This window comes from Pelophylax lessonae, assembly GCF_965119305.1.
Source record: "Pelophylax lessonae genome assembly, chromosome: 5".
In the NCBI taxonomy this organism is placed as follows: Eukaryota; Metazoa; Chordata; class Amphibia; order Anura; family Ranidae; genus Pelophylax; species Pelophylax lessonae.
In genome coordinates, this window is record NC_138772.1 from 398,077,764 (window position 1) to 398,104,136 (window position 26,373).

Sequence of the window (26,373 nt, forward strand, 5' to 3'; positions counted from 1 at the left end):
GCCTTCAAGTCCAGAATCGGACGCACCTTGCCCTCCTTCCTGGGCACGGCGAGCAGATTGGAATAGAAACCTCGAAATCTGTCCCGATGAGGCACCGGGACCACCACTCCCTGAGCCCTCAGGTCCTGCACCGCTAGATGCAGGTCCCGCAAACGCTCCGGGGATAACAGAAGACTTGAGGGAAAAAATCTGCTCTCCGGCCGAGAGAGAAACTCGATCTAGTAGCCAGATCGAACGATTTTCTGTGAATTGGGTGAGGGCGCCCCTTCAGGCCGCACTGTTGTGGGCCGCAGAACCGGATTGGCCGGACTTTTGCTTACCTGCCCACGGCTTCTTGCGGGAGCCTTGACCCTTGGACGGCTTGCCCCAAAGTGTGACCGAAAGGCACGAAAGGACCCCTGAGGGGGCCGAAAGAAAGCATTCTTTTTTTTTTTCCCGGAGCCGTCTTAGTCTTGTGGGATTGAGGTAAGAGCGTGCTCTTACCCCCCGTGACCCCTTTAATTAGGGCATCCAGGGATTCGCCAAAAAGGCGAGAACCATCAAAAGGCAGATTGGCCAAGGTCTTACGTGAAGATTGATCCACAGACCAACACTTCAACCAAACCAGGCGGCGAGATAACACCGCCACACTGTGTACACGTGCAGCCAACGGAACCATATCCAGGTCCGCATCACACAAATACATGACACCCTGGTGGATTTGATCCACCATATCCAAAGTCTCCTGGGGGGCAGAATCAGCCACCAGGACACGCCTAAGCACCTGCGTCCAGCTCGCGACCGCCTGGGCCGCCATAAGTGAAGCAAATAAAGCTTTCAACATAGAACCCATAATAGAATAGGTACGACGGGCAAGGGACTCCATCCTCTTGTCCGTGGCATCCCGGAACACCGGGGTGTCTTCAGCAGGAATCGCAGTGGACTTGTTCAAAACTGCCAACGCATGGTCCACCGGAGGTGGGACACACCAACGCCCATCAGTAGCGGGCGTAAAAGGATAGCGCAGCTTAAACCTACTTGGTACAGCAAAAGGTTTGCGTATATTACGCCATCGTTCTTTCACAGCGCGCAGAAAATCATCAGTGCATGGAAACATCTGCGATGATTTGCGCCTTTTCTGCGTGCCATAAGCCGCCAAGGCAGCTGGAGGACATGTTTCCTCCTCCAAACGCAGAGTTTGCTCGATAGAAGCAACCAATTCATCCATGAGTGCAAGCTCTTCAGACGAGCCAGGGGGAGAATGATCAACCCCCTCTACCTCAGCCTCCATTTCTGACCCTATAAGGTCCAGGGAGGAACGAGACCCCGATAAGGAGATCTCTGCCACAGCAGCCCCAGTACCATCACCCTCTGAATCAGAGGAAATTGAAACTCTGGGCCTTTTAGAGGATTGAGCAGCCACCAGCATTTGCACCTGAGTCGCAAGGCTAGCCACAATCGCAGCCAAATCCCCCCCGGGGGGGGGGAGAAACCGCAGTCCCCTGGCTTCCCACTAAATTGGCAGGAAACTAGCATTCCTGAGAATCCATGCCCTTGTAGTAGCAAAAATAAATGGGTGACCGCCCCTTTAAGAGAGCGCTGCTATCGTAGCCCACTCACACTAAGCACCCCACACAAGGGACCCCCACAGGGACAAGTATACCAAGGCAGGATACAGGGAATAGAGAAAAATTAACCTGGAGAGATCGGTGCTGCTGCTGCTGCCTGCGGTGCTCCTGAAGGAAAGGAAGTGCTGGCATACAGGGCGCTCTATTAAAGCCTATGGAGGCTACAAGAAAATGGCCGCCATGCATGTAAAACATGCGGCCGGAGCGATCGCAGCCAAAATGGCGCCGTTTTGGCGCCGAAACCGCCGCTCCCACACCCCATGAGGGTGAAGTAAAACACACCATCTGCCCAAAAAAGGAACATGGTAAACCGCCGCAGCGGCGCTGTAATGTGCCCCAAGCATGAGAAACTCAAGCCCCACAGCACACAGCCGTTCACACAGACAGAAAACTGACACAGAGTGCAGCCAGCCCCCCCTCCTGCAGCCCACAGCATGCAATGTGAGAGATAGGGAAAACGTAACAGTGTGAACACAGGGCAAGGTACACAGTCCCAGACTGACACCCCCCAGACAGACAGGTCCCCACATAAATGCACTTACCTCTTACATGGCGTGGGGGACCCGCACAGGCGAACAAACCGCTGCACATGAGGCAGGGAGAGTCGCATCCAGGACGCATCAGAAGGTGGGTTGAGAAACCGCACAGCGTCCGGTGAGGTAGCCACCTCACCTAGCATCCCTGCACGGAGAAGGGATGGGTCGTTCAGATAACTCAGGAGCGATACCTGACTGAACGCTCGATGGCGGGCTGAGAAACCACTGACCCACAGCCTGCTACCAGAGGGGTCAGCCCGAGACGCAGCCCGCATGATCCTCTTCTTCCGAAGAACTAACTAACGCTGGTAAAATAACAGCTAACAAGAAAGAGAGAAAAAACTCAAATAAAATCCAAAGAAAGGAAAGAGAGCTGAGACAAGGTGCCCCAGCACAGAAACTTCCAGCTACTCCTGACAGCTAGACAAATGAAACTGAGTTGGATACAGGAAGTGGAGGGTTATGTACTGAGGGGACCACCCCCTGGGGGTGGGATATGTTAAAAGTCTTTGTACTAACATATTCTATTGCGTAGCTACTCCTACGGAATAGAGGACATAAGCCCATTGGTGATGAATATGAAGTGGGCGGCGACTGTCGGAGGACGTAAGAGAAAAAAGATTTTATATTGAAAAATTGATACTAAATTAAAAAGTTTACCAGTATTGTGCATTATATTTAAAAATAATTATATCCATGCATCCATTCTCAGTCTTTGGCACTTCTTTATTATAAAAAGTAGTTAGTCAGCAACTGCTGCAGGAGAGAGGAGGGATCGCGGACAACAGCTAGGTAATGGGAACCAATGGGTGACATCACAGCTCCAAGAATACTCAGCCATTGTCGAGCGATCTCTCTTCTCCCCTTCAGCTGCCACTCACTGACAGAAAGGAACAACCAACCAGACCAGAGCAGGTTTAAATTAGTAAGTCAACACTTGTTGCCCAAAGCTGTAGTCAAACAATTTTTTTTTTATCTGATGGACATTTACCGTAAATAAACTTTATGTATGCTGCAACCCCTGGTTTTGGATTGAGGTCGATAATACTGAATATAAATACGTACAAACACAAGAATTCCCAGTCTTGCTAGTAAATTAGCAAGTATACAGCTACATCGAAATCTTTTATTTATTTTTTAATATATTTTGGGCTCAGCTTTCTTTGATAATGAAACAAGATAAGGAGATATCCATTAGCATTTACAAACAAAATGATGGCCCAATTTGTTGTAAAAAGAAGGTAGAAATCACCTGGAAACACTGAGAAGTCCCAAAAAAAGCAAACACTTACTGAAAAATACTGCTCAGCTTCCAATTGATCCTGCAGTTCCCTCATTTGACCTTCATTTCCTCTATATTGCCTGGCAAAAAAAAAAAAGAAAAAAGATCTCTATTTTGCAGGATTTTATTAAACTAAACAAATACAGTTTTTCCAAAAAAAGATCATCAGATCATTTCAACACATTGTGAAAACCTTTAACGGATTCAACCGAGCTAAAAAACAACACATTCACGATCCATATGCAGCATAAGTGTTATTTTGCATACAGTTGATAGGCAACTGAAGTTTTAATCCATCCAAGTTGCAGATCTTTCTTTTTCTCCCCCTATTAAATGGAAAATAAATAACTGCCCAGGCAAACGGACCTCATCACAAACACACACAGAACCTTAGTCCTAATCATGAAATGTCCCAAAGCAGCCCAAATGAGGGGTAGGCAGCATAGCAAAAACAAAAAACTAAAAAACAAACGCAAACAAAGTAACAATGGGTCAAGGATGGGTTGGAAAGATCTCAAGGAGCAGCTTGAAGCACCATGTGTCTGAAACTGGCACAAGAGGCCAGCGTTTCCACCTAATAAGACTGAAAGCGGTTGAAAAATCCTTACATATACCCAGTGAAGTGACTGGCCTCTGATAAAGCATGGAGTTGAACCAAATCCTCCTACATAAATTGTACCCGTTTATCAGCAGTCTTCTTTCCTCTACACCCATCCAAAGTCCAGAATCTATAAAGCCTGTCTGAACGTTCAGAAAAAAAAAAGGGGGGGCGCAGAGTTACACTCTGGAGCTCAGTGAGGAGAGCTCAGAGCTAATTGGAGGGAAGGAACACACCCCCCCACATGAAAAAAAGCTGAAGCGGTAAATCAGCTGGACCTCCCTCTCCTGTCACCTTTTTTCTCTTGGGGTCAGGAAAACTTGTCAAAAGTGATTCATGCTGATAGCAGGGGAATGAGGCAGCAGAAAGAAATGACACTTCATGCTCTGGATTGAGATAAGTACACACTATAGAGCAGGGATATGCAAAACTGTGGCCCCCCAGATGTTGCAAAACTACAAGTCCTATGAGGCATAGCAAGACACTGACAACCACAAGCATGACACTCAAAGGCAGAGGCATGATGGGACTTGTAATTTTGCAACAGCTGGAAGGCCAGTATTTGCATATCCCTGCTATAGAGGGATTTAATGTCTGAGGTTTAAATTAACTTTAAATGTGTGAACAAAAGACTAGGTAGAAGCCTTGAAAAATTGAGAAACGGATGCCAGATGCAGAAAAGCTCACAAAACAATAACAAATCTGGTAAATTGCACCCTAACCACTTTCACTGGCTTTTGTGTTTATTAAAAGTGTAGCTGCTGACTTTTAATAAACACATACTCACCTGTCCAGCGATGCGGCCAGGTGGAGCCTTGGTTATCTCCGTATTCTACCCACGGCGCCACCATCTCTAGTGTGGGCAATCGGGCTGTGACAGCTTGTGGCTTCACAGCCAGGTGCGAGTCGCGCTGCGCGTCATGACTGGCCAGGCAATTTTTTGGGACCTGTGACATGTCCCAGAAGATTGCAGGGAGGGGGGAGAACTTCTGCCCAAGCCACCCAGGCAGCCCGAGCGGAAGTGGGAGCGGGTATCTGTCAACACCAGGTACCCCCCTCCAAAAAAATGACATGCCAAATGTGGCATGTCAGGGGGTCAGGACCACTTAAAGCGGAAGTTCCACTTTTGAGTGGACCTCCGCTTTAAGAACCAAGCCTATTTCTGACATGTTTACAAGTTAAAATACTTTAGAACCCCAAACATTATATATATTTTTTTTAGCAAAGACTCTGGAGAATAAAATGGCAGTCAATGCAAATTTTTATGTCACGCTGTATTTGTGCAGCAATCTTTCAAAAAAATATAGTTTAATGAATTTTAAAAAATGAAACAGTAAAGTTAGCCCAATTTTTCTTGTTTATTGTGAAAGATGATGTCATGCTGAGTAAATAGATACCCAACATGTTACGATTTAAAATTGCGCACACTCTTGGAAAGGTGACAAACTACGGTACCTAAAAATCTCCACAGGCAACGTTTTAAAGGATTTTAATGGTTACCAGTTTAAAGTTACAGAGGAGGTCTTTCAGGAATTATTGCTCCTGCTCTGACGATTGCGGCGATACCTCACGTGATTTGAACACCATGCTCGTATGTGTTTACTTTCGTGCACGAGCTCATGGGGACGGGGGTGCTTTAAACATTTTTTTCCCCTCATTTTATTTTTAACACTATTTTTTTTTTTTGTTAAATCTGATCCCTTTTATTGCTGTCACAAGGAATGTAAACATCCCTTGTGACAGTAATAGGCAGTGACAGGTCTCTTTATGGAGGGATCTGGGGTCTAAAAGACCCCCAGACCCCTCCACTGCACTTTAAAGTATTCAAAACGCTGAAATTGGCATTTTTTAAAACCGACACTTGTTTAAATCGGCGCCATTGGTAGCCATTGCTCACTGGGTTAGCGGCCTAGCGGATGCTGAGCCGCATCAGTTATCTCCTGATAGCCGATCGCCAGCTCTAAGAAAAGGTACCAGGTTGATGCCTGCACCTGCAGGTATCATCCTGATACAACCACTTCTTCAAGCCGATGTACAGGTAAGTCAGTTTGCGGGAGGTGGTTAAAGTGATAATAAAAACATGCGGTTTTACATTTACATTATTCCTTCTCTCTACGTATATGAATGATGCCACTGTTTTTTCATAAAGCTGTCATGTGACCCAGCTCTTTAATAGCTCCTATTGCTGATGCTTTCCTGCAAATGGACTTCTAGTCCTCTTGCTGGTCAAATGTATAAAAGAAAAAAAAAAGACTTTGAAATACAAAAGGAAAATGCATAATTGATATAAAATGTTTTACATTTGCATACAAATATGTATTTGAACTTGATTCTATTATTTTTGTGCAAAAACATGGCATGGGCTTTCTAGGGAGGGGTTCTGCCAATCACAGCCTGTTTCATGCTCCCTCCACCTGTGTGTCTATTGTTTGTATGTGCTCAGAATTGCGGAGAGGGGACTCCTCCATCAATCAACATGCAATATCCCTCCCCCATAGTGTAGAGTGGTTTAGTGAGTATGAAGGAGGGAGCGGAGTGCGCTGTCATTTATCCAGAGTGTATCCACCCACACGTGTGACTCTATAGTCACATGGGCTGCACAGATAAGAAAAAGGAGGAAATTAACAGCTTAGAAAGAACTGAAACTGGAGCATGCCCAGTAGATGTGGCAATGGCTGGATCACACAAGGCTGCAGCAGCAGGGACACAGACAAGGAGGGAGGGACAGAGAACAGCAGGATTACCAGGTTTACCAGGTTTTTTTTTGGCAGAAAACTAATCCCATTTTGATTGAGTATGAAGAGCATGAAGAGCATGTAATACAGCATGTACTGACAACTTAATGATGTGGGTTCAATGACAATTTAACCTTTAGTGGTTCCTAACTGAAAGCTTTAGAAACCTTCAATACAAAAGCTGTCAAATAACAAGCCATTGACGCTGATTTAAAGCATCTGTGTAAGGTGTAGAAAATCCTGAAGACCTGTCTGGGGTACTTGCGGACTGAGGTTGGGAACCACTGCTTTAGACCATAGACTTGAAAAATAATTTGTATAATAAAAGCAGGTGGCCCTTATACTATATAGTTGACGGTAAATCTAATTATACATTAGAATATACAATATATAGTGTATGTTTAGCCTTAGATTTACGAATGCTATGTAATTTAAAGACAAACCTAAATAATCCACTCAACTTGTATCATATCAGGCCCTAGCACTACAAAGTTGATACTAGATCTAAAGGAGATTTTATAATTGTTGGTACCTCTAATGCTGGTCATACACTATACAAATTGATTGTATAAAGGGTTTTAGTAATTGACTAGAATTTGAAAGGAAAAAATGTTTTGGTAGCCCTTGCATTTAAAATAGTAAAATGTAACACAATTGTGCAATTTCCCTAAGATTTAGTAAAAAAAACGAGGGACTACCTAATTAATTACTTAAAGACAGCCCACTAGAATATATTGTCGTCAATAGATCTAAAGGAGTTTGTGCAATCAGATTGTAAAATGTGAAGTCATCCTAAAGACTGTAATATCATGGTCACACAGTGTAATATGCGTGGTTGGCTTTAAATGGAGAATGGCTGAGTTAATGCTTTTTAGCTCCAAAAAATTTCAAAGTGTAGTGGCAGTTTATTGCATAGGGCACCTTTAGGTAATCTACAGTTGTGCTCATAAGTTTACATACCCTGGCAGAATTTATGATTTCTTGGCCATTTTCAGAGGATATGAATAACAACACAAAAACGTTTCTTTTACTCGTGGTTAGTGTTTGGCTAAGTCCCCGTTCACACTAAGGCGACCTGGTCGCCTCACAGGTCGCCGTCCATAGGGAAGCTGCGGACCCGTTCTAATAGGAGCGACACAAGTCGCTCCGACTTAGAAAAAGGGTCCGGAGCTTCTTTGGGGCCACCTGGAGGCGACCACCATAGACTTCAATGTTATGAAGTCCGTGGCAGCCGCTCCGAGGTCGCGGCGCGCTGCGGTGCGAAGTAGCGTCGCTTGTATGTGAACAGGGCCTGAAGCCATTTATTATCAATCAACTGTGTTTACTCTTTTTAAATAAAAAGAAAATACCCAAAAGACCCTGATCAAAAGTTTACAACATGCACACAAGTTGACACAAAGGGGTTTGAATGGCTATTAAAAGGTAACCATCTTCACCCTGTGATCTGTTTGCTTGTAATTAGTGTGTGTGTATTAAAGGTCAATGAGTTTCTGGAATCCTGACAGACCTGTTGAAACCAAACCACGGTCAGGTAGAACAACTAAAATTTTTAGCCACAACTGTCAGGAAAATTGTTCGGGATGCAAAGAAAAACCCACAAATAACCAAGTGAAATACAGGAGTCTCCTAAAACGTGGTGTGGCTGTGTCAAGATGCACAATGAGGCGGCACTTGAAAAATGGGCTGCAAGGTCGAGTCACGAGAAGAAAGCCATTACTACGCAAATGCCACAAAGTATCCCGCTTACAATACGCCAAACAGCACAGACAAGCCTCAAACCTTCTGGCACAAAGTCATTTGGAGTGATGAGACCAAAACTGAGCTTTTTGGCCACAACCGAAAACGCTACATTTGGAGAGGAGTCAACAAGGCCTATGACACCAATCCTACTGTGAAACACAGAGGTGGATCGCTGATGTTTTGGGGATGTGTAAGCTACAAAGGCACAGGAAATTTGGTCAGAATTCATGGCAAAATGAATGCAGTATGTTATCAAAAAATACTGGAGGAAAGTTTGCATTCATCAGCCCGGAAAGCTGCGCATGGGATGTACTTGGACATTCTAACATAACAATGATCCTAAACACAAAGCCAAGTTGACCTGTCATTGGCTACAGCAGAAAAAAGTGAAGGTTCTGGAGTGGCCATCAAGTCTCGTGTCCTCAATATCATTGAGCCACTCTGGGGAGATCTCAAACGTGCAGTTCATGCAAGACAGCCCAAGAATTTAAAATGTTTGCCAGGAAGAATGGGTAGCTTTACCATCTACGATAAAGAGCCTCATCCACAAATACCACAAAAGACTTCAAGCTGTCATTGATGTTAAAGGAGGCAATACACAGTATTAAGAACTGGGGTATGTAAAGGTTTTATCAGAGTCATTTGGGTAGTTTCTGTTGTCATTAGGATTTAAAAAGAGTAAACCCAATTGATTGATAATAAATGGTCAGCCAAACACTAACCATGAGTGAAAGTTTTTGTGTTATCAATCATTCTCTGAAAAATGGCCAAGAAACCAAATTCTGCCAGGGTATGTAAACTTATGAGCACAACTGTAACTGCACCTGAGGTTTCTATTTGTTCATTTCGTTTTTAGTTAGGGGTTTTAGTTGTGTAATCAATCACTTCAAAGGGTAGGGCACTGCAACAAATAGTACATAAGAGGATGAAAAGAGACTACTATAGTTATAAGGACTACCTTTAACAAAACACCTATAACTGATTCAACATTACTGCTGTCTGTAAGCACATAGTATGATGTTATCCTAAACAATTAACAGGGATTACTCAACCTGCAGTTGGCGCCGATTTTATTAAAGTGAGACTTGACGTAAGTTGGACAAAGGAACAGATGGGATTAAAAAGAATGAAAAGTGAAAAAAAAAAAAAATAGGAAAAGCTGGCATATTTAACCTTTTTGCCAAGAATGTCCATGTCTACTAAGGCAACTTTCAGGCATACATACTGCAATGCATGCCAAGAAGTCATTAACTGAATTGTACCGCTCTACACTAGACTTCGTGTCCCCAGCTATCAAAACATAGCACTGAAAAAAAACTGTAAATTGTCAGCAAAAACTGCCAAGATCACATGATAGGTGGACAAGCCTTTCCTTCACCCATAAAACCTTTCATTTCTCAGCTTACACTTCCCAAAGAGCAATAGAAATGCTACAGTATTTCAATGTCATGTAAACAAGGCTAAATATATTTATAATATAGAGTACAGCATAATTACAGGAAAATATATAGACAAAATATACATACTTGGTTAACTGAACAAGTTCAAATTCCAGCAACCTCTTCGCTTCCAACAACGTATTTATTTCCTGCTTTAACTGTTTCTCTGATCCCTTCAAATTATCAGCTTCAAACGCATGCACCTTCAGCTCATTCTGTGTCGTTATCCTCCTCTTTGTCTCTTGTTCGAGTTGCAGCGTCAACTGCTTCACCTACAAACAACAAACTCAAAGATAAGTTTTACCATACAATATACAAGAAACATTTGTCCTCTCGCTGAAGCTTAACTAAGGGCAAACCACTAAATATGCAATTGAAATGCATATCCTGTATTGCCAGCTATTATCCTGGCAAAAACATTTGCAATTGTGGCATGCCAGTCTTGTAACCCAGAGAACCCTGGCAAACAGTGCTTCAGCTTTTATTCATTTCAATGGCGGGAATAAAAAATGGATTTTTGTAAAATCTTACCGTAAAATCCTTTTCTCTTAGCTCATCGACAGACGTAGTCCTCGGTGATACACCACCTTCGGGTTATGTTACCTCCGCAGGAGCAGGACTAGACAGGAAATTAAAAAGCTCTGGCCACACCCTAGGGGCAGTCCCAGAGGGTATATCCTCTCTCTCTCTGCCTCAGCAAATCAGTTATGTGAAAAAGCAGTGCTTAGAGAATTTAACCCAACCCAACTCCAAAACAGAGGGGCGGGGACTACGTCTGTCGATGAGCTAAGAGAAAAGGATTTTACGGTAAGATTTTACAAAAATCCATTTTTCTCTAGCGCTCATCGACAGACGTAGTCCTCGGTGATACACCACCTTCGGGACGTCCCAGAGCAGTATCACAACTGAGGGGTGGGAAAATGGAAATCAAATCCCAATCTAGAAGGCCCAACCGGTGCCAACTAGAAGTTTACAATGCTCATCCTTAATGATGAGACTCAACAAAAAAATTTTCAAACAGAAAAAAAAAACCCTCGAGGTAGACCACCGGTCTCCTCAAATTGCGGCCTGCAAAACCTTGCGGCCAAATGAGGCATCCGCCGATGCCGTCACATCAATTTTATAGAATTTTGTAAAGGTATGTACCGACGACCAGGTGGCCGCCTTACATACCTGGACCACTGACGCCTGATGGCGAAAGGCCCAGGAAGTACTGAGCGCTCGAGTGGAATGCGCCCTAACAGGGAACGGAGGACTCTGACCCTTAATAGAATAAGCCTGTACCACCGTCTGTCTAATCCATTTGGCAATGGTTGCGGCAGATGCAGGCAAACCCTTTCTGGGGCCATCCGTGATCACAAAAAGTGAATCCGTCTTACGGAATGATTCCGTAGCTTTCAGGTATACCCTGATTGCCCGAACCACATCTAAGGAATGCAACGCATGTTCCCGATGATGCTTGGGCTGAGGACACAAGGAAGGTAGTACAATATCTTCATTCAGATGAAAATCTGAAACCACCTTAGGAAGAAAAGATGGCTTAGGATGAAAGTACTACCTTATCCCTATGAATCACTAGGTATGGGGACTGGCATGATAATGCAGCCAGTTCTGACACCCTGCGAGCAGAAGTAATAGCCACCAAGAAGGCCACCTTCTGGGATAAAGTAAGCAAGGGAATCTCCCTGATGTTTTCAAAAGGAGGTTTCTGTAGAACCGACAAAACCAAATTAAGATCCCAGGGCGGTAAGGGCGCGCGGACTGGAGGAGCCAGGTGCCGCACCCCCTGGATGAAATTCCGCACCAAGGATTTGGTAGCTAACGGCTTCTGAAAGAAGATTGCTAATGCTGAAACTTGACCCTTCATGGTGCTCAAGGCTAGCTTCTGCTCAACCCCTTGTTGCAAAAAGGCCAATATTCGAGACACCGAATAGGTACGTGGAGGAAATCCTAAAGATTCGCACCACGCAATATAAGTCTTCCATGTGTGATAATAGACTTTGCTGGAAGTCGCTTTCCTTGCTTTAATAAGGGTAGGAATGACAGAAGTAGACAAACCTCTGTCCTTCAGTACTTGGGTCTCAATGGCCAGGCCATTAAAACCAGCGACTGTAAAGCACGAAGGTAACTTGGTCCTAGAGACCACAGACACTCCCTGAGACGAAGTTCCCACGGAACGTCTGCGACTAGCATGTCCAAGTCGGCCAGGCCGGCTTGAGGAGGCCAGCCTAGAATTTCTAGGACCACTGGCGCTGATTGGATCTGAACCAGGCGTCCCTAGAGCTATCTGGCCCCGACCATCCGAGAAAGTCTGGTCGTTTTCTGTTTCCACACATTTATCAGATACCTGATAGTTATCAGGAAGGGTGATCTTTTCTGGTTGAACCTCAGGGACCGAAGTCACCCGACTAGAGGCTACTTGGCCTATCTGGTCAACCAGATCCGATTCCTGTGAGGTATCGGGACTAATCTTAGGAAAAGGTAAAGGAAAAGATCTATTCAGGGAACGGTAACTACCGCTTCCTGTGGTACTTAAATGTTGGAAGGGAAGAATCGCACCGGTAGAAGTGGTTGATGCTCGATCTGATGTCCTGAATACCGGTGAAAACGCCCCCCCACCCTGAAAACCGGGTGGGGGCGCACCTTCAGGCTGTGTACTCCTTTGCTTCGGGTCTGGCTGGGTTGGTCCTCTGCTTGTCCGACCAGCCCTTCTTGAATCCTCCTGGAGGAGTCTTGCCTTTCCCGCTAGTACCAGCCGGGCGCCCTTTATGGGCGGTAAAGAAAGGTCCTCGCTTGTTGCGAGGTCCCTTAGCTTTTGCAGCCTGTGGCAAGAAAGTGCTCTTGCCCCCAGTGGCATCCTTAATGATTTCATCTAGGTTGGCCCCAAATAGACGATTCCCCTGAAAAGGGAGATTGGTCAAGGTCTTTTTGGAACCTAGGTCAGCTGACCAGCATTTTAACCACAGCACACGTCTGAGGATCACTGCTGTCTTAGATGCATGCCCTAATAAGGGAGTTGTGTCCAAGGCTGCGTCACAGATAAACCGTAGCCCTTGTATGATCTGTTCCATCAAATCAGATGTCTCCTGGGGAATATCTTTTCCCCTAAGATCTTGGCGTACCATTTTCGCCCATTCCGTAAGTGTCTGGGAAACTAGACCAATAACAATTACTGGTCTAAATGCTGACCCTATCAGAGAAAAGATAGTGCGGGACTCTGCTTCTATCTTTCGATCCACCGGATCCTTAAAGGACGAAGTGTCCTCCACTGGAATAACCGTGGCTTTATTCAGCCTGGAAATAGGCGGATCCACGACTGGTGGTACCGTCCATTTCTTAATGATGGATTCCTCAAACGGATAGCGTCTAGCAATACGCTTGGAAATAGTAAAGGTACGTTTAGAATGCTCCCATTCTCCTTTAATCTGATTACGAAAACATTTAGGTACCGGAAAAGCCTTCGCCACCTTGATGGGCTTATTAGTACCGAAAGGCCTCTCTGTTTCAGTTGCCTCTGCCGGTAAAGCCTCAAGTTTTAAGGTTTCTTGCACTGCCACAACTAGTGCGTCCACCAATGCTTCTTCCTGAATTATAGCAGGAGAAGAAGCGTCCTCCTCACTGTCTGAGGGGGCTTTACCTGGGATAACAGCCCTTGCAGAGGAATCTGCAACTGCCGTGACCATCTCTGAATCTGAGTCAGAGGTGTCAGATGGTATAGGGGTAGGCGGGGGTCGCTTCCTTGACCCCCGTCCCTGACAGGCCGCCTCCACCCGAGCCACCATAGACTCCAAAATTGCTGTAAATGATTCTATACTCTGTGCACCGGCGGGTCCCGAGGCCCCCTCGAGGGAAACAGGTGGGGGAATATGTGTGGCAGGGTCCATGATAACTCCAGTTACTTCCTGGATAATATAATTCAAAAGAAAAAAACTTTTTTTTTTTTTTTTTGACCCCCAGCGCCACAAAAAGCCCCTTAGTGTTACCTGCTAGGGATCCCTATCGATCGAGAGAGAGAGAGATAGACCCCCAGGCTCACCACTTGATGCTCAGAGTTAAACTGCAACAGCTTACAGCGCTGTCTTGACAAACAGGAAGTCTTTTGGCTGGCTGCCCAGGAAGAAGGGAGGCTGCTCCGCCCCTCTGCACGCCTTCCGGCGCCTCCCCCAAGCTCCACGAGGTGTAGGATCACCTCAAACATGGCCGCCCCCATGCTGGAGACACGAGGCTACGCCAAAATGGCGGCTCGTGCGATCCAGCAAAAAAAATGGCGGCGGCCTGTGCTGACTAGCGGTGTGCTGCAGGGCACACAACACTCTCTCTGCATGGGGATATGGCGTGGTTGGCGGTACCGGCCCTGGCGGACCGCATGGCCGTTCGGGAGGCCTGCTAATAGCTGGAGATCTGATTTGGAAGGCAGTCTACATGTCCGTGGCTTCTGACTGGTAGGTAGCTTATACTTAACCCATAAGATTCCCAGAATGCCACAGATTACATCTTTAAAACATGTATACAATAGATTGTTAGCTCCCAAACCAAGCCTCCTGGCTTTTTGCACACATAAAATCACACTCAAAGTAGGAGGATTTGTGACATGTTATAGGATAGAAAGAACTCTTTCTTACCATACAGAGAGGGGCCCGCGTTCACCACAAAACCCGTCAGGGAAAAAGGGGGAACATACTACTCACCATACCGGAACCAGGCGGGCACCAACTCCTGACAGTACCCCTCTCCACCGGGGCGGGAGGGCTGTCGACCGATACGGACGCCGTGACTCATGGTCTTTGGCGTTTCAGCGAGACGTTTAACTCGCGGGTTCAGTCCTTTTAATGGGACTTTGTCGCAGCCGACCCAGCGCGGAGCTATGGCCTGCACGCGCTCGTAGGCTGAACTGGGGTGACCACCGGATCTCAACATCCAGCCCGTCGCCCAGTTCAGCTTTCTTGCTTGAAGATCTCACAGGAACACTGGAGAAAAAAAGCTGTCTAAAAATCCTTTTAGAAAAAAATTCTTGCCAGGACCTAAGATCCCAGCAAGGTATCTAGGTCCTTACTCCTAACTAGACAGAAAATAACTGATTTGCTGAGGCAGAGAGAGAGAGGATATACCCTCTGGGACTGCCCCTAGGGTGTGGCCAGAGCTTTTTAATTTCCTGTCTAGTCCTGCTCCTGCGGAGGTAACATAACCCGAAGGTGGTGTATCACCGAGGACTACGTCTGTCGATGAGCGCTAGAGAAATACAATTTTGGGTAACAAAGTAAATGTCCAAATGGGGATGACCGCGTCTAAACGAGTTAAAAAAAGAAAAAATGCAGCCTCAGCGCATTTTTTATTCAGATTTCTTCCTGTCAGGAGAAACCGCATTTACACTAAACCAGCGTGCATGAGGCCTAAGAATGACATATTGCAAGGTTTGGACATGAACATATAGCAATATGCCCTACTGGTTAGATATAGCGGGATTATTTTGTTACTCACCATAAAATCCCTTTCTCTTACGTTTGACAGACAAAGCCCTTCTCATTCTTGACCATAGGGTTTTATAGCACCACCTACAGGAGTAGGACACTAGGCAGAAAAGAACACAGCTCTAACTGGTATACACTCCCTCTCTGCTATACTGCTATAAGCAAGCCAGGTGGACACAGTACCTGCCCCCGTTTTATTCTTCAGTTTTTCTAGTATGGCTTTGGGACTGTCAATGAGCTAAGAGAAAGGGATTTTACTGAAACAAAAAAAATCCTGTTTTCTCTTAGGTTCATTGATGGGACACAGCTCTTCTCATTCTTGACCATAGGGACATCCCAAAGCAGTGCCTCAATAAGGGCCGGGCAAACAAAACAACAGGAGCATACAGACAACTGATGTCGTAACACCCAAGGGGCACTATTTGCCATGGTGGAATGTGTCATAACAGGGAAGCAAGGAGCCCAAACCTTAATAGCATAAACCTAACCCTTAATAGCATAAACCTGAACAATTGTCTGGGAATTGGGAAATAGTGGCAGAGGAGCCCACCAGGCCTTTTGTGGTTCGTCCTTGACCACGAATAGAGGCCTCCAGAAGAAAGCCAAAGTATCCAGGTATACACAAAGCGCTCTAACCTTGTCCAAGTAATGCTCCTTAGGGTGCAAAGGACAATCAGGGAAAGCAGGAAATGTCCTCATTTAGGTGGAAATCAGACACCACCTTCTGGAGGGAGAAGGGACAGAAAACCACCTTTTTCCTGTGGTAGACCAAATATGTAGAGACTTAGAAGATAAGGCCACCAGCTCCTGCAACCGATGTGAAGAAGTGACAGTGACCAATAGGGCGACTTTCTGAGATAGCGCCAATAGGGGAATAAAAAGGCAGGCTCCCGGAGGACCGAAGGAACCAAGTCCAGGTCCTATGACAGATATGGGGTACGCACAGTGGGCACCACATGATAAACCTCTTGGGTAAAAGTACCAATTAAGGACTGCATGGCCAAGAGTTGTTTTAAGAAGATCACAAGGGCAAAAACCTGGCCCTGATGATACTCAAAGCAAGCTTTTGTTCCACACTGCATTGGAGAAAGGTCAAAACCTGACCCACAAAGATGGAGCGTTGGAAACCCAGAGCCTTTCACCAGACTATATACGTTTTCTGAGAGGTAGCCATGCATGCCTGCAACATTGTAGAGGTCACTGAATCTACCCATTACCTATCTCTCAGAACCTGGCTTTCAATATCCATGCCATTAAAGCCAGAGACTGGTAAAGCAGGAAGGTTGGTGCTGAAGGGGCAGCAGCCAGGGAGAATCTGTGACTAGCTGCACCACGTCGGCATACCAGAGTTGACTGGGCCAGTACAGAGCCACTAGAATGACTGGAATCCCTTCAGATGAAACTGACCCCACAACACCAACAGTGCATCTGTTGCATCCAACAGGGGATCCCTGGCTCACACAACCTCGGCACCATCCTGTTGGGGCAGGACACCAGAAGATCCACGTCTAGGGTGCCCAAGCATAGGCAGATCTGACAATACATGTCCAGATGTAGGGACCACTCTCCCTGATCCAGCGACTGACGAGATTGTTCACCTGCCAGTTCTTAACAACTGGAATGTACACAGCAAATGTGTCGATTTTAAATGTAACAGTGGCTGAAATGAAGGGGAACCCCAGCCCAATGTCATGGAGGAGGGGGCAGAGGGGTGACCTGTGCTGGAACATGTTACACCTTTTAACCAATTGCCTACTGGGCACTAAACCCCTTCCTGCACAGGCCAATTCTCAGCTTTCAGCGCTCTCGCGCTTTGAATGAAAATTGCGCAGTCATGCAACACTGTACCCAAATTAAATTTTTATCATTTTTTTCAAACAAATAGAGCTTTCTTTTGGTGGTATTTAACAACTTCTGAACCCAAAGAATTTGCCCCCTTAATGACCAGGCCATTTTTTAAATGACAACTGCGCAGTTGTTCGACACTGTACCCAGATAAAATTGAAGTCCTTTTTTTCCCCCACAAACAAGGCTTTTTGGTGGTATTTGATAACCTCAACCTTTGGTGGTATTTTTGATTATGTGCTATAAACAAAATAAGAGCGAGCATTTTGAGAGAAAAAAAAAGCAGTATTTTTCACTTTCTACTTTATAGCATTACCAATAAAAAAAAATTGAAAATAAAATTTTTTCATAATTTTTGGCCAATTTGTATTTTGCCACATATTTATGGTAAAAAAATCCAAATAAGTGGATTTTGATTAGTTTGAGCAAAAGTTATAGCGTCTACAAACTAGGGAAAGATTTATGTAATTTTTATTTATTTATTTTTTTTACTAGTAACGGCGGCGATCTGCGATTTTTAGCGAGACTGCGACATTGCAGCGGACAGATCAGACCCCTGACATTTTTGATACTTTTAGGGGGGAACAATATTACTACAGTAATCAGTGTTAAAAATATGCACAGTTACTCTAATGACACTGGCAGGGAAGGGGTTAACACCAGGGGCAAAGGGTTAAATGTGTACCTAGGGTGTGATTCTAACTGTGTGGGGGCCAGACTTGGTGGATTGAAACAGGGCTCCTGTGTTCCAAAATAACAGGAACACATGAGCCCTGTTTCAAATCAGTGAGAGATGAGCAGTGTGCTGTGTTTACAACAGCACACCGTCTTCTGTCAGTTGCTGCAGCGACGGCGGCCATCGTGGCCGCCGGACCTGTTGCTTAGCTGCAGGGCTAGAGAGCGGGAGTTCCTGCTAGCCACCGCACCCATAAGGCGGTTTTGCGCAGGAGAGCCAGCCTGCCGCAGTATATCTGCGGTGGCTGGTTTTTAAGTGTTAATCACTACTAAAAAAAAAAAAAAAACCCTGTTTTTATAGTTTCTTATAAAATTTTGCAGGTAATTTTTTAGTCCTTCATTGATGTGCACTGAAGGGCACTGATAGGTGGCGCTGATGGGCAATGATAGGCACTGGTAGGTGACACTAAAAGGCAGCACTGATGGAGCACTGATAAGTGGCACTGGTGGGCATTGATAGGTGGCACTGACCTGCACTGGCAGGTGGCACTGACCTGCACTGGCAGGTGGCACTGTTGGGCACAGTTGCTCTTCCTCTCGGGACTGATGTCCCTCTAACAGCAGCCGCTGACAGATTGAGGTGAACAAAAAAAAGAGGATCGCTGGCTGCTGTTTACATCACGTGATCAGCTGTCATTGGCTGATAGCTGATCGCATGGTAAGGGGCCGAGTCTCATGGACTCGCTGATAAAAGAGCGAGACGCCCTGCAGGGAGGAAGCAGCGCGCGCCCCACAGGGAGCGAGCCAGGAGCGCGCAGGCAGCTCATGCATGGGAGGACGTAAATGGATGCCCTTCCGGCAATTTAAGTCCGCGCTGTAGCCGTCTTTCCGCTATAGCGCATGAAGAAGTTAATAAGGTTGTGGAGAGTCAGCCCGGAGTAGGTTTAAGAGGGGAATAAAAGTAAAGCACAGGTACTAACCCGACAGGCCTGTTTATTAACCAGTTGATCAAAGGGCCTAATTGATGGCAGTTTCGCTGTCTGTAATGAGGAGACCTGGATGCTGCCTGGAAGTCTCCATTATCTGACTTTGGCCTGGGTGAGCTTGCCTTTAACAAAGACTTGGAAATACGGTGGCTGGGACACAAAGTTTAGCCTAGTACACACAGGCCAAATGTCGGGCAGCATAAGCTGGTTCAATAGAAACAGGTCGATGTGTGCAGCAGCTGGTTCAGCCACCTTCTGTCGAAGGATCATGAACGAAAAGGGTATTCTGACCGGCTCCCAATTAGCGCCCTCAGCATTTGCTGACCAGAGTTTTCTGGCGTCCCCCTGTCAGAACACAACAGCACAGCAAGGGAGAACGCTGTACTAACATTGGACTTGGTTGATCAATAAAAAATAAAATAGTAGTATATGAAGGCTTTAGAACCTGTTGTACTGATGGGAAGATTACCCGGTCATATTTAAACTGAATCTGAAAACAAGGTATGTAACTTTTCTGTTTGGCGATAACTAAACTGAATTATAAGCCAATTGAACTGTCTGCAAAGAGCCTGTGTACCCCTCAGATCCCGACAATTGGTGGTGGAATGCAGTGGGCAGTCTGAGGGGGGCAGGCCAGTCTCATGTCCTAGGTAAAAGCTGAAGAGGCTTTAACAGCATCATAACAACGGAGGAACTCATTTAGCAATTAGTGCTGGCAAATACATAGGCACAAGCCTGCTATGAGGTGGTCCTGGCGCAGGTCAGCCATTAGGAGGTCCTGGCAAAGACAGTCGCTGTTTAACAAGAGATCAACCACTTATTGATTGAACAAAAAGCTTGTCTAGAGAAGGCAGTAGCCCAGCAGGCTGAAAGGATTGGAGATGGCTCCGGTATAAAGAGTGACTGGCTGTGTGGAGGGAGCGACAAAAGATGACGGCCACAGATAACATTGAGGCTTATTTGGCACTGTTCGAGTGAACTCCAACAGGAGAAGGACTGCCTGAGAAAGATTGGGCAGATGTGTTGGCCCCTTTGAGTCCACACAGGACTAAAAAATTCTTAAGGCAGAAATACTAGCCAGGCTGCGAGCGACTGTTGCTTTGAGGGCGAATCAGGTACATGCCTGGTGCTTTGACTGGACTAAGCTTGCCCCTGAGCAGCTGCATTATCTAATGCATCTACTCCAGGATTTGGTGAAACATAAGGAGAAGACACCCATTCTTATTGTGTAGCGAGTTGGACTAGACTGGTTTCTGCATTGTCTTCCATGGAAGCTGCACCTATGGGTGTCTCAGTTGAAACCTCGGTCCTTGGATGAGATGGCTGCTGCTGTCGAACAATACAGCTGTGCAGAAAGTTTCCATGAAGTGCTGTCACAAGAGAGCTGGGCAGGACAAAAAGCAAGCAGGTTCCAGCGCTAAAATGGCACCTGCTCAGGTGCATAACACAACTGCCAGGAGCACCCCAGCACCAAACCCTCCTGAGAGCTGGCAGGGGAAAGAGAACCTTGTGAGGTTTGCTGTTGGTCCTGCCACCAACAGGGTCATATAGCAGCCCATTGTCCAAAGCTAGAAGAGCCAATGGAATGTGACATGGCTAACGCAGTATGAGCTTCAAACAGCCTGAACCCACAAAAGTGTGTGGTGCGGGTCAATGGACAAGAATTTGTAGCGCTCCTTGATTTGGGGAGTGTGGTCAACCTGCTCCAATCAGACTGGTTGCAGGCAAAGGCAATACCAGGTGAACGGATAGGTGTTCTGTGTGTGCAAGGTGATGTTAAAGACTATCCAGTGGCCTCAGATGAGGAAAGTAAGAAGGGGCGTGCACTGGAATATGGATGCCCTTTCCCAGGTCCATGGCCATTCTGTGCATTATGTCCAGACACCTTGCCTGGAGGGGAATATGTGGAGAGTCAGCGTGGGGCAGGTTTAAGAGGGGGTTAATAGTAGAGGGTAGGTACTTCCTCTTCAGGCAGGTTTATTACCCATATGATCAGAGAGGCTGATTGATGGCAGTTTTGCTGTCTGTAGTTAGCAGACCTGGATGCTGCCTGGAAGTATCCATAATCGGACGTTGACCTGCTTGGTGAGCTTGCCTTTAAAACTGAGACTATGAAATACTGTGTATGCTGTGGCTGGGACGCTGAATGTTATCCATGTAAGACTCTGTTGTACGGATTGGAAAATGTACATGTCATGTTTAAAATGAATCTAAAGACAAAGCACATCACTTTTCGGTTTAATGATAAATAAACCGGATAAAAAAATGTATTGAACGGTCTGAAAAGAGCCTGTTTGCCACTCAGGTCCCGACAGATGTCACATGTTTTAAAAGGTAAACCTATCCCTTGACAAAATCTGAAATACAAGTGGAGTTCATAGCCATGACAACTAAATTCTGTGATTGCTTGATATGGCCAGCAGCACCAATTTTACCCCATTTTATAAATCTGCTATGCTGCGTAAAAATAAAAAGCCATGGTCACCTCTTCCTCCAGCCTCTCCTTTTGCTGAACGAGGTGCTCTATTTTTTGATGTGCTTGTTTCAAATCAAAATCCAGCATTGAACACTGTTTCTCGATCTCCACTCTTCGGTTTTCCGCTTTCTCCTTCGCTGCCCTTTCTGCTTTCACTTTCATTTCCATCTCTAAAATTAGTCAAGAAAACAAAAGCATTAGGAATGTGAAGATTGTTTTACAATAGATAATTAAATAAAAACTATAAAACATGTAAAAAAAGAAATCTCTACAGTGGTAAATGGCTGCTCTCAATCTGTCAATGCCAAAACTAAAAGAAAAAAAACAAAATGAACAAAGCAGAACTAAACCCATGGTTATGTTCAGCACCATGGCAACTTTAGATCTAGACAGAGGCTAAAGCTGACCATATATTATACAATATTCTTTACCTCATATTATGAAAACCAGCAGACAGCCGAGCATGCTGGAAAACCAGCCTACGAGTTTCGGACGTTGATCCTTAGCCATGACTAAGGACTAACATTCAAAATGGGTAGGATGTTTTTACAGTGTTGTACATGTCGTTTCAATAAAGGAATACTATTTTTTTGGATGTCATCCTGAGTGCCGACCTTCCCTTTCCTTATTTATGGACAATTTAAGAAAAAAAAAAAGTGAATTAGGAAATTAAGAAAAGCAAGTTCATGATTGTATGCAAGGCATGGCATGGTTATCTAGGAAAATTCAATAGTCTTATAGCCAAAAAATGGAATACTTGATATGTTTGCTCTGGACCATCGTCAATATTACTTTAAATTAAAAAAAAAAAACACCAATACAGTGGGTCTATGATAGGGTAGTCTCTTTAAAGCTGCAAGAGACAACCATACCATACAGATGTGCTCAATGGAATAAACCCAAGGATTGATGCTGCTGAGTCAAGATTTTTTCCAGAGTCAGGGAGGATCCATATTACAGCTGGCATAAAGCTAAACAATGTATGGGTTAACCAGCAAGATAAAAAAAAAAAAAAAAAAATCACTTGCAATTTTAAGAAAAGTTAATTACTCAAAGATTTTCCAAAAGAGTTTAATTGAAACTGATTACTAATCATTGGTGTTTCTCCATAGAAAACTACAGTGCACCACATCCAAATGTTTTCTAAATTCAGTGTAGCAAAGTATGAAAGTAGCAAAATTCAGTCACATGCAACCCTCAAAGAAGGTCAAGCAGAACATTCCGATCAAGTCATTGTCAGCAAAATAAGGGCCCTTTCACACGGGCGCTCCGTATGTCCGCAAATCATCCTATTTTTTTGCGGATGATTTGCGGACATAATGTAAGTCTATGGCATTGCGGATGTCAGCGGAATACCATCCGCTGACATCCGATTTTCTTCCTGTCAGTTCTGTTCCGTTTTTTGGAACTGAACAAAACCCTATTTTTGTTCCGTCAAAAAACGGAAAGGAAGGAAAATCGGATGTCAGCGGTGTCATCCGCTGACATCCGCAAACCCCCATAGACTTACATTATGTCCGCATATCATCCGCAAACGGATGGGATGATATGCGGGCATACGGAGCGGATGACAGAAATGTCATCCGCTCCGTGGAAAAAAAAAAAAAAGTCCCGCAGCGGAGCTCTCACACGGAGCGGCCGTGTGAAAGAGCCCTAAATGTACATCTAAGGGCATCCATAAGTCCTAATTTAGACTTAAGCATATACTTGAGGCAAACTCCTTAATATTTGATGTGGTTGTAAAAATTCAAGACAAGATTTTTTTACATTTTGGAGACTAGGTCTTTCGTTGAGATATAACAGAAGTCTGTGTGCATGTTTAGAAAATTGAACCCTCTGGTCTTGGTAATATTTACTGCATTGCTGTGAGACAAATTTTCATATTCCCTTTCTCGGAGTGCATTTAATTCTGTGGGGGAAGCTCCCTTGGGACTTCCGGTGACATCACTTCCGCTCAGAGAATGCACGCTGGCTCCATGCTATTGCGTTTTCAATGCATTTTAATAGGGAGGTGCGTTACAGCGCAACGGACCAGAGTGAAGACATACACAGAATTTAACTGGATGCATTTTTCTTAAGATTTTCTTGCCGCAAAAGTGCTTCAAATACTATTAAAAAGCTGAATATAATACAATTATATACACAAAGTATATATTTTTAAAAACTGTACATTTCAGTTTCGCTTTTCGGCCAAGTGCATCCTGAATTTGTGGTTTTGGTCCAGAAGTTTCATTTCAGTGCACCACTAACTGTAATGTAAAGGGAGGGACTGATGTAAAAGGGAGAGGATGTGGTATAAAGAGGCTGTGATATGAAGGGACAAGGACACCCATGTGAAGGGGGGTTGTCGTGAAGATTCTAAATCATGGCAAAGACATGAGATTCGGACCTCTGGTGGATGGAAAGTTTACTGACCAGACCAATGTGAATCTTAACTCATTACCCCTGCCCCACTGCACTCTTAAAGTTGGAGATTAATTCACTTCCTGTGGGAAAATTGTTGTTCACAGGATGGGAATTGAGGGGAATCTCTAACAGCAACACAGACAGAAAACATGTCCCCCCCCCCCCCCCCCAGTAGGGAAATGCTAGAATGTTAGCTTTTTATTGTAAGTTTCCCACTTGCAAATATTTCCTCACTTCCACTCTAATGAATGTTGTCCCTAGAATAGAGAAAGGGTAAAACTCTCTAATAGAGCCCTGAATAGCATTAAAACCTGACACGGATCTACATGCATTTGTTTTTGGGCATATACAATATAACACGTTAAAAAAGGAATCCTAACATGGGTTTTAATCTTTATTCTGTTCAAATAAAAAACTGGGGTACAGATAACACTAACCGGAAAGTATGGTAAGAACATTACAGAGAGGAGATATAGGTAGTTTAACGTACAGAAATGCACTGGGTATCACCGGAAGAGAAAGAGATGGAAAATGTTCCCAGCAGTGATACAGAAAGCAGTACAAAACTGAAAGAGAATTTTATTTTCTCCACTCAAAGCTACAAAGGCTTTGCTAAAGTTCTACCAAGGACACACACATATTGTAGAGAACAAAATTGTATAACAATTACTGTATAGAGAATGCAGTGTCATGGGCTATTTATTGTGGTTAACTAGCAGCCATAGAGACTCACCACACATAGCAACGGACTTCTCTTCAAATGACTGGTGCCTGTCACTCAGTCGTGCTTTCGTCACCTTATGTTCGTTAATCTCCTGATCCAACTGTTGCTGCAAAGTTTTCAGTTGGTAATTCAACTCAATTTCAAAATTATTTTTTTCCTGTAGAAAAAGCACACATATACAAGGTTACTTCTCACTAAGAAATTACTAAAATACAGACCTGGAGCAAAAAAAAAAAAAAAAACAAGTCAAATGAACCACTTTGAGAAAAACGCCTGCTGCATGTATCTTACAGCATGTACTGATAATGCAAAGGAGCAAAGGGGAATGATATAATGTCACTTGTATGACAACTTTTACAGGTAATCATGCCTAAAATATGTTAAAGAACAAATATAATCATCTTGGAAGAATGATGTTTAAATTACCCGACAACAGGGTTTCTTTAACCAACAATATGACTCCATATAAATGCAAAAAAATACTTATAGCCGTGGAACTGTTACAGTAGTGCTCAAATTTTGCATACCCTGGCAGAAATCGTGACGTGTTGGCATTGATATTAAAAAAATTGGAATTTTGACTAACCGTAAAATCCATTTCTCCGATGTTCATTGACGGACACAGCTCCTTTGGGTTATACTGCCCCCTACAGGAGTAGGACACTAGGCAGAAAAATTACTTGACTAAGCCTATAGGCAAGTCCCAGGAGGTATACTCCTCATTCTCTGCTTTAGGTACTCAGTTTTGTTAATGTGTTAGCAGTGTCAGAAGTGTTACAACTCCATTGAGGGGTGGGTGCTGTGTCCGTTAATGATCAGAGAAATGGATTTTACGGTAAGTCAAAAAAATGGATTTTTGTAAAATCTTACCGTAAAATCCTTTTCTCTTAGCTCATTGACAGACGTAGTCCTCGGTGATACACCACCTTCGGGTTATGTTGCCTCCACAGGAGCAGGACTAGACAGGAAATTAAAAAGCTCTGGCCACACCCTAGGGGCAGTCCCAGAGGGTATATCCTCTCTCTCTCTGCCTCAGCAAATCAGTTATGTGAAAAAGCAGTCTTTAGAGATTTTAACCCAACTCAAAAAACAGAGGGGCGGGGACTACGTCTGTCAATGAGCTAAGAGAAAAGGATTTTACGGTAAGATTTTACAAAAATCCATTTTTCTCTAGCGCTCATTGACAGACGTAGTCCTCGGTGATACACCACCTTCGGGACGTCCCAGAGCAGTATCACAACTGAGGGGTGGGAAAATGAAATCAAATCCCAATCTAGAAGGCCCAACCGGTGCCAACTAGAAGTTTACAATGCTCATCCTTAATGATGAGACTCAACAAAAAAAGAGAAAAAATTTTTTTTTTTTTTTTCAAACAGAAAAAAACCCTCGAGGTAGACCACCGGTCTCCTCAAATTGCGGCCTGCAAAACCTTGCGGCCAAATGAGGCATCCGCCGATGCCGTCACATCAATTTTATAGAATTTTGTAAAGGTATGTACCGACGACCAGGTGGCCGCCTTACATACCTGGACCACTGACGCCTGATGGCGAAAGGCCCAAGAAGTACTGAGCGCTCGAGTGGAGTGCGCCCTAACAGGGAACGGAGGACTCTGACCCTTAATAGAATAAGCCTGTACCACCGTTTGTCTAATCCATTTGGCAATGGTCGCGGCAGATGCAGGCAAACCCTTTCTGGGGCCATCCGTGATCACAAAAAGTGGATCCGTCTTACGGAAAGATTCCGTAGCTTTCAGGTATACCCTGATTGCCCGAACCACATCTAAGGAATGCAACGCATGTTCCCGATGATGCTTGGGCTGAGGACACAAGGAAGGTAGTACAATATCTTCATTCAGA

General features: G+C 44.7%; 1 protein-coding gene across 2 annotated transcripts in view; it reads right to left on the reverse strand.

Annotated features, from left to right (window-relative positions):
- ROCK1 (Rho associated coiled-coil containing protein kinase 1) overlaps positions 1–26,373 on the reverse strand; it is a 321,787-nt gene that overhangs the window by 47,307 nt on the left and 248,107 nt on the right. For both annotated transcript variants that reach the window (XR_014225300.1, XM_082258424.1), the window contains exons 18-21: positions 24,527–24,674; positions 21,397–21,557; positions 10,025–10,209; positions 3,436–3,505 (exon numbers count right to left, since the gene is read on the reverse strand). Coding sequence is in view for 1 of the 2 variants with exons in the window: in XM_082258424.1 (XP_082114550.1) it covers positions 3,436–3,505; positions 10,025–10,209; positions 21,397–21,557; positions 24,527–24,674 (564 nt within the window). In the remaining variant the exon portion in view is untranslated. The remainder of the gene's footprint in view (positions 1–3,435; positions 3,506–10,024; positions 10,210–21,396; positions 21,558–24,526; positions 24,675–26,373) is intronic.